This window comes from Carya illinoinensis, chromosome 12 (genome assembly GCF_018687715.1).
Source record: "Carya illinoinensis cultivar Pawnee chromosome 12, C.illinoinensisPawnee_v1, whole genome shotgun sequence".
NCBI lineage: Eukaryota > Viridiplantae > Streptophyta > Magnoliopsida > Fagales > Juglandaceae > Carya > Carya illinoinensis.
In genome coordinates, this window is record NC_056763.1 from 25,788,682 (window position 1) to 25,797,469 (window position 8,788).

At 33.0% G+C, this 8,788-nt stretch overlaps 1 protein-coding gene across 1 annotated transcript; it reads right to left on the reverse strand.

Moving 5' to 3' along the window:
* Positions 1–3,127: 3,127 nt before the first annotated feature.
* LOC122288941 (putative anthocyanidin reductase) lies at positions 3,128–5,251 on the reverse strand. Its single transcript, XM_043095779.1, has 5 exons — positions 4,970–5,251; positions 4,641–4,810; positions 4,334–4,546; positions 3,560–3,942; positions 3,128–3,452 (listed from the first exon to the last, which is right to left on the reverse strand). Exons 1-5 carry the CDS (start codon positions 5,088–5,090, stop codon positions 3,311–3,313), a joined length of 1,029 nt encoding a protein of 342 aa, XP_042951713.1. The 5' UTR covers positions 5,091–5,251; the 3' UTR covers positions 3,128–3,310.
* Positions 5,252–8,788: the final 3,537 nt, after the last annotated feature.

The following is an 8,788-nucleotide window of genomic DNA, read 5'->3' on the forward strand; positions in this document are numbered from 1 at the left end:
CTTACAAGGGCCCTTGGGTTGCCTCCTCATCCCGTACAACACCTTGGCTATCTCTATCTCGATCTCAGGAGGGTGACTTGGAAGATGATTTCAGCGGCTGTGGTTTGGGACCATTAGGCTTCTACAACGGCAGATAACCTCGTTAATAAACCACGAAACGAATGAAAAAGCACATGGGAATCAAAGGGAATACTGGAAACCTAGCCCACCATCTTCTTCCACATCGAAGCATTGGAAGATGTCGGTGAAGCCAGAGCTGACAAAGCGACCGTGGCCATCTAATGCCAATGAAGCTGTAATCGAGAAAATCCCAAGAGATATTGTCCTTTAACAACGATGGATCCATTTCATTTGAGTTTTGGGATTTTGGAATCGGGAAAATGGAATTCCAATAATCGCTAGCTTGGTATTCAAATGGACACAACATAGATGGCAACAAACGGTGGATTAACTGATACCTAACAGAAATGAAACTAACGGTAAAACAAAATTTTCCGTTAAAACAACAAATTTCAGTTTTATAGCCACTTTATATATATACTAGGTCAAAGTAATGTGCAAAACACGTTTGTCTAGTTAGATCAAACGTAATTTTCACAATATTATTTTGTAATTTTTAAATTGTAAAATTTAAATAATGTACTTTCTTGATATTAATAATTATTTTTACATTTGAATTACAATCTAGTTTAAATTATTTTATTTTTGGGAGTTTTTAATTATTTCATTTTATTAATATTTAATTTTAATGTTTTTATTTGATTTTTCTTGATTTTTATTGTGCATTTTTACCATGTTGGATTTCTAATTTCGGGTGGGTTTTGTTCTAGTGGGTTTTTTTTTTTAATTTTTTTTGGGCCAAATTCTTTCAGTTTTCAGGCCCAGCCCGTGTGCCTTAAGCCCAACCCCCTTTCTCCCCCAAAACGACGCCATTTGCTCTCTAGCCCTTAAGGCTTTGTTTCTTCTTTCTTTCCTTCTGCTGGTGCCGCTGCTTCCTCTTTCTTCTTCTTCTTCTTCCTCTGTTTTCTTTTATTCTCTACCTATCCTTACCCATGAGGTTCCAACTTTCTAGTCTGCGTCCTTCAAGCAGCCAATCTAGTCCCGACGCTTGGCTCATCCTTCGCCCCGAGGACGGCGCCTAGAACCCGTAGCGCCGCCTCGAGGCGTGGTTGCTCTGATGCCGTCGGCTACCGTTTTGAGCTCTTAACCTGCACCAAATCCGCCACCACGCTTGCTGTCGACTCAATTAGCTCTAGGAATGGCGGGAAATTCAGCATAGACAAAACCTTCGGCATCAGCAACACCCCAGGGCACACCTCCAACAGTAGCTGCGATCTTGGATCCGGGTCAAGATCGCTGCTCACTTGCGGAATGGAAGACTTCGAAGACGAGGTACTGCAGGAAGTTTTCACAGCGATGAGAAGGGAGAAATGGAATGCGATGGGACTCAGGGTTTGTGGAATTACACAAAGAGAAATGATATTTACAGTAGTGGTTGTGCAAGCGGCGTGCAGTCCCATTGAAAAAAATGAATTAATATGGGACCCACATGAAAAAAAAAAAAAACTAAATTTTTAATCTCAGACCCCACTCTTTTTCAAAGCGATTGCGCGGCGTTTACAATTCTACGACTGTATGTAGCATTGCTCTTACACAAATAGCCACAAACGGTGGCTTAACTGCTGCTTAACTGGAAGAATAAAACTAACGGTAAAAACAACATTTTCTATTAAAACAAGAAATTCTGTTTCATACACACTTTTTATATATAGAAGAAATAAGATATATTCTTAATTTTATTTCTCTTATATATATTTGATGGCTATCATTTTGCAAGGGTCGCTTCGTTGGTGGCTCTGGGCGATCAATGATAATTGCATCTACATTTGGATGATCAAATTTTTCTTAAAATTGTAGCCAAAAATCATTTTTTAAATTTTAGCCAAAAATCATTTTAACTACTAATCTTTCTAAAACCGACTGACATCTCACTTTTTATTCTTTTTTTTATTTTTCTATTCTATTAAAATAATATTTTTCTACTCTTATTTATTTTTTCTCTCACTTTTCTTTACAATCCTAACTATTCACTAATAAAATATTAATATAAAAGAAATATCATCCAGATCTGTATAAGCGTCAAGTTGCCAAAATACAAGGAAAAGCGAGTAACTTTTGTCAAAAATCGTCCCACGTCTGGCTGCCTAAAATAAAAAATAAGGTTAAGCTTTCAACAGTTGTTTCCTAAATTTGTTCAACAACTGTAGCTTTCCCAAACATTTTTTTTTTTTTTTAAATATCAGCGTGTAGTTGATTGCAAAGAAAATATAATAAAAATATTATTTTAATAAAATAAAGAAAAAATAGAAAGTGAGATGAATGAAATTTTAAAAAGATAAATAGTTAAAATAAAGAAAAGTAACTTTTAACTAAAATATATAGAAGAATTTGATCATCTGGATGTGGATGCTCTAAATAGGTTTGAAGAGCTACAGTTGCTAAACAAATTTAAACTTAATTCCATTGTAGGATGATATTTGACAAAAGTTGCTAAACAAAATTTACTCGTCAAAAACTCTACTCAACCTCCGGGTTCATGGATTTGGGAGATCCATGGTGAGCATGGCTCTTTAGTTTAGGCCTGTTTATAGAGAACTTTTATATTAAGCTTAAATACAAAATAGATTCTTTAGCTATCCCGTTAACTCCCTTCACTTTATTGCATGAGGAATTTATGTTAACAAATTTTAAAAACACATTTTTATTATTATTATATATATTTTCTTGGCGTGTACCTTGTTATGGGCTCCCTTTCCATTTCAAGTCTTGTTTTTAGAGATTGTCTTTGAAATTACTTAGTATATATAAAGGATTATTGTTGGATTAAATCAATATTATATGAGATTACCTTTATGTGATATCTATCATGTGCTGTGCTTATCAATTTAAATAATCTCTAAGCAACCAAAATAATCACGTACGTATATGAAACTCGCTTATTCCCAATTAAAGCGGTGTGTAGAGTGCATATCTTTGATAGGTCTGGGCTCTTTAGTTTAGGCCCACTTACAGAGTTTTATATTCGGCTTAAATACAAAATGCCCTCCAACATGCATGAGCGCTTTCATTCCATGAATTTCTTATGTCGATTAACGCATGAAAGCAATGATTTCTTCAATCGCTACTACATCGAATGCAGAAGATCAAGCATCCAGAATTTTATCACAGAGATAGACATAAATAATTAACGAAAAAACATTACAAGCTTTTTAGACTGCAGTACTTCCTGAAGAACATGAATGAATAGACATTAGATTAGGGCTCCAAATCGCTCTCCACTTGCCACACTTTCATCTAATATCTTGTTCTTGTCGTGTTTGTACTCAAAACCCATTTTTATCAGTTTTGTAAAATCACAACCGACCGCATTATTACTTGGTCCTTCCATGGATCTGAAATAAAATACCAGTTAGAAGGGAACAGATAAAGAAAAAATGAAAAAATAAAATAAAAAAGGCAAAGAAAGATCGGCAATAAAATCTTGAATGAAGACTCTTACTCTTTTGCTATCTGGTTTTTCGCAAACTTTTCTTGAAAGTAAATTGCAATTCCTCTTATGGTTGGATTGGCAGCAGCGCAGAGGAATCTACCTTTCATCAATGGTTTTTCCATGCAGAAGATATGCGCTCGACAAACATCTTCAATGTGTACAAGAGGAATTGAACCCAAAAGTTCTTGTAGAAACTTCAATGCTTTTGAAAAGTACAGTTTTTCAGTGAGTGGTGAAAGAATAGTTTCCACACTTGCAGGTAGCTGTGGAAGAATAGCTTCTCCTCCCACTAGGGCACAAACAAGTGTTACAACTTGGAGCCTGCTGCCATTATCGTATTCATTATACTTAAGCACCTCTTTCTCTGCTAATATCTTGGATTTTGTGTATGCCTACAACCCCAGACCAAAAGAAATCAGGCCACGATTACGGTTCCAAGATCTTCATAAAGCAAACGGTTCGAGTATCTCTATTAACTATGATAAAAGATATTTGTAATGGTAGTTGTGAAAACGTTACACAGTCTCTTTTAAAAAAATGAATTAATACATAATTTATGTAAAAAAAATAATTTTTTAATTATAAATTCGCTCTTTTTTAAAACAATTATCTGACATTTGTACACTCCACGACTACATTACTCCTTAACTATTACACCGGAAAAATCTAAAACATAAAACTTGATTGGGTTTCATACAAAATTGTCTTATTTCAGAATCATGCATATTACTATAGACCTTCTAATATTACCCATATGGTAAGAGTAATAGAAGAAGGATATACCAGTGTGAAATCATCGGCACAAGAGAATGACACATCAAGAGGTGTCCAACACGATTCATCCATGCAAGATTTAAAAGAAACTCCGTTTTCTGTCAATGGTGACGAAGCCATGACAGAGGCAGTGTAGATGAGTCGCTTGACTGTTTGTGATCGAATACATGAATCGGCGATGATCCGGACAGCAGCAACAGCAGCTTCGGCAGTATCCTTGTACTGTATTTCCCGCAACCCATCTGTTAGTTAATTACCAAAATCCACTCAAACACTTGTGTGGGAAAACTAAGGATGTCTTTGGAAATGGACAGACCTGGGAGCTTTGAGCGTTGTGTAGCATCGGGGTGGCCACATGAAAAACATATTCGCAGCCTTTAATGGCCAATTCAAACTCAAGGGAATTGTAAATATCAGCTTCAAATAACACCAATCTGTTGCTTGCGTTGGGGAAGGACTTCAGGAGATCTACTTTGGATGTGTCGCCTGTAGTTTCAAGTTAAAAAAGAAATACTTTAAATTAATTAAATAAGTTAAATAAATGAGAATTGCTACATGTCTAAATCAAACATATGTATAAATCAAACGCCTGCATGCGAGAGAGCGGCTAAACATGCACACAAAATCAGAGAGAGAGACAGAGACCCAAGTTCCTCAGCGTTGCATGTACGGTATGACCCTTCTCCAGAAGCGTTTTGACAAGCCAAGAGCCAATATATCCAGAACCTCCCGTGACGCAGACGACTCTACCGTGACTGTTCTCCATCTGAAGTTCAATGGCACCTCCTGCGGCGCAGACTTATCTACTGGCTAGTTTCTTCTCTTTTTACCCGAGAGATGGTTTCGTCGCCACGAGATCGAGAATTCCATTAAGCAGATGCGTGCGCGTTGAGACTGTATTAATTTGGTGGAATTGGAAAAGACAGCTGTGTGGTGGCCTCGTTTGGATTACCACTCGTTTGTTTTTATTTATTTATGGAAGCTGGATTACCACTCGTTTGATTTCGTAATCTAAGTAAGGTAAGATATTTTTATTTTCTAAGATTTATAAAGTATGTGAGTTCCGCACAGGGCCGGCACAATGGTATGACCAATTACATCATTGCCTAAGACCTCAGTAAGGTTTCTAAAATTAAAATTGGTGTATTGTTTTTTTAATTTTTTTTGTAAAATAAAAACTATTTTATTATATAAAATTTTAAATAACTTTTTTATTGTTTAATGTATGCAAGATCTCATAATATTAAATTTAATATTTAATACAATAGATTATTTATATTTTAATAATTTTTTAAAATCTTATTAAATTGAGGTGTTAAATTTATATTGAGGTCTCATTTTAAATTTCAGTATTTAATATAAATTAAAAAAATTTTATTTAAAAATTTTAAATAAAATCTCATTTTATTATATTATAATTACGAATAACTAACTTAAATTTCACATTAGGCCTTAATTTATATTGAGTCATCCCTGGTTCTGCATATTTATAGAATGAGGAATGTTATACATCATTCTACACTACAGATTTTATATATTTTAATATTATTTTATTTTTATTAAATTAATTAAATTGTTCTACTCATTATTTATATATTATATATTTATTATAAAAATATGAAAAAAATTAAAATAGATGTAGTGTGTAAAATATAGAAATGATAAGTATAATTATTGATTAACTAAACGGATATCCTTAATTAATTAAATATTATTTTCTTCGTACTTATCAGTTAAAATTTATATATAAAGACATTTATTAGTAATAAAATTGATTGAGTTCAACCTATTAAAAACCTATCACTAATAATAATCTTTCGGCTTGTTAACAACGTTGAGCATCACGATCGAGATTCGAGCTGGGAAAGTATTATTGCAAATTAAGGACTATTAAAATAATAATGAATATTGTTATAATGAGTGACCCGATCGATAGATCCTATGTAATGATGGCCAAAAGAAAAAAGCTTTTTTCTGTTATGAACTCATGAGAAGGAGAGAATTTTCAGCACAAAGAGAGAGGCTTCAGTCTATTGATATCTGAATTAAGAAAATATATCTAAATATATAGGAATACAAAAATTTTAATTGACGGTTAAGATTTAGTTAATAATGACGGTTAAATATGATCATATAATATAAGTTGATTTATAACACTTTCTCTTTAGATGACCTTATTTAAAAAATATATCTCGTTAAAATATTGTCAAGGAAAAATCTTATGGAAAAAAATTAATGGCGAAAGAAAAAGAGTATAGTATTCATGTATACCATCAAGTACTTTAGGATTATCTCATTAAAACATTGTAAAGGAAAATCGAGTGAGATAAAACCTTAGCGAAGGAAAAAAAATACAATCAACATAAGTCTTTAATACATTACTTCCCTGAAAAGTGTATGATAATAGGTCTTCAAGTCTTTGCATTCAAATGTTCGGTACAATCTTCTTAAATGTTGTAGTTGGTAATGCTTTAGTGAATAAATCTACCAGATTATTACTTGACCTTATCTTCTTGACATCAATTTTACCTTTCTTCTCATGAATTGCAATGATCTTCTTGTGTGGATCTAAAAGATAACCCACATCCGTATATCCAACTAATTGTGGACTTGATAAAATAATCATTGAGGTAAGGTATTTCAGGATCAAGAATTTCTTTATCGTCTTCACAAGGACGAAATAGATCTTTCTGTTCATCAAATAATCGAGCAACCATTGGAATATTCAGGAGATAAGTTTTGTCCATATAAAAGTGCTTTAAGACTTTACAGTGAAATTCATCTTATTGATTCAAGATCATTTTAACATTAAATTCACTACTCTTCTGGAATTGTGCTCTTCTGGAGTTCTTGTAAATAATACAATTAGTGGAGATTTCATCAAAATTAAGCCACTAACCTCCTTTTTTTAACAAAAACTGTGGCCAACTTTTTAGACCAGACAAGCACCGTAGGATTTTCAGCTCTTTTGTAGCTGTCAGGCACCGCAGAGCTATAATGCTACATCTCTTGTCTCTTGTAGAGAGACGCTTCACGAGAGATGCTGTGAAGCAAGAGAGATGCTTTGTCATAATTTTTTCTATAAAAGAGATATTTAGCTCATTTTTATTCGCATCTCATCTTCTTCACTTTTCTGTAATTATACTGCATTCTTACTCTGCAATGGTTCAGCAATCTTCTCATGGCCAATATATGAGGTATTCTACACCTCATTCATCAGCTATTTCTGCTTCTACCACAGGTGCTATAATGCAATACAATAATGATTTGACTAATAAGTCAGATAATGAAGCTATCTACGAGCTTGTGAGTTTCGACACTCAATACTCATCATCCATTGTCGCATTTTCTCAGTGACTGCAATATAAAACTTGTGGGCTTGACAAACTCCACGAGAATATCTTTATCCTTCAGCGACTTCTTCTGAAATCCAACATGAAGATAAGAGCAATAAAGCAAGAGAATAGGAATTTAAAATCTTTGCTTAAATTTTCTTTTCGATTGCCTACTCTTTTAGATAAGGATGCCATGCAAATTCTTGAAGAACAAGAGCGTTTAAAGAATGAGGCGAAGTGTCTCAAATTTCTGTAATTTTGTTTCAAGATAATAAAATAATATTTCACAAATATTCATTTTGTATTTCTATCTTCTGGTAGATATTATGTGTGCTCCATTTTATTTCTCCTTCAATAATACACACTTCTTACAAAACCGTAATATGAATCTGAAATACTAATTGTATTTAAGAGATGGTATTTCAGAACTAATAATTTCATTCATCTCCCCCTTGAAGCAGCAAGGATTTCAGATTTATATTTCAAATATGTGCAGTTTTCATGAGCTCTTCTGAAACCTTAATGACATTTAAATCATCTATATAAACTGCAATAATAGCTTTTTCCACGTGCGTTTGTATTGTTTTAGATCATATAAAGATTTTTGAAACTTGATAGAATACATATTTCTAGATATATTCAAATTAGAAGCTTCGGGCATTTTCTATCCTTAAGAGATTTTCATATATATATATATATATCATGATCCAATAATCCATATAAATATGTAGTTAATTATGCATATCCAAACTCTTAGTAACTTTCAAGCTAATAAAAACCTCAATATAAATTCAATCATTTTAAAAGCATATCAATATTGTTTCTGTGAGAAACTGACTCATGATTTATATATCACATTTTCAGATTAGAAGTTTCAGGCATTTTATATCATTTATATAAATATCCATTGATATTCAACAAGAATCATCTCTTTAGGTGTTTGGATTACGAGTCCATATGTATCACATTTTATTAGTGATATCAATTTTGTAGGAATTGTCTGCGAGAAACTGACTTGTAATTTATATATCACATCTTCATTTCCTTTATATAAATACCCATAAGCATCACCTCTTTAAGTGTTTGGACTATTAGTCTATATGCATCATATTTTACTAGTGATATCAAT

Excerpts from the sequence above, each read along its gene's own strand:
- LOC122288941 (XM_043095779.1), bottom strand. The coding sequence starts at position 5,090 with ATGGAGAACAGTCACGGTAGAGTCGTCTGCGTCACGGGAGGTTCTGGA. Across the intron at positions 4,811-4,969 it reads TGCAACGCTGAGGAACTTGG|GCGACACATCCAAAGTAGAT; the intron begins GTCTCTGTCTCT and ends TTGAAACTACAG. Across the intron at positions 3,453-3,559 it reads AAAAACCAGATAGCAAAAGA|ATCCATGGAAGGACCAAGTA; the intron begins GTAAGAGTCTTC and ends ATTTTATTTCAG.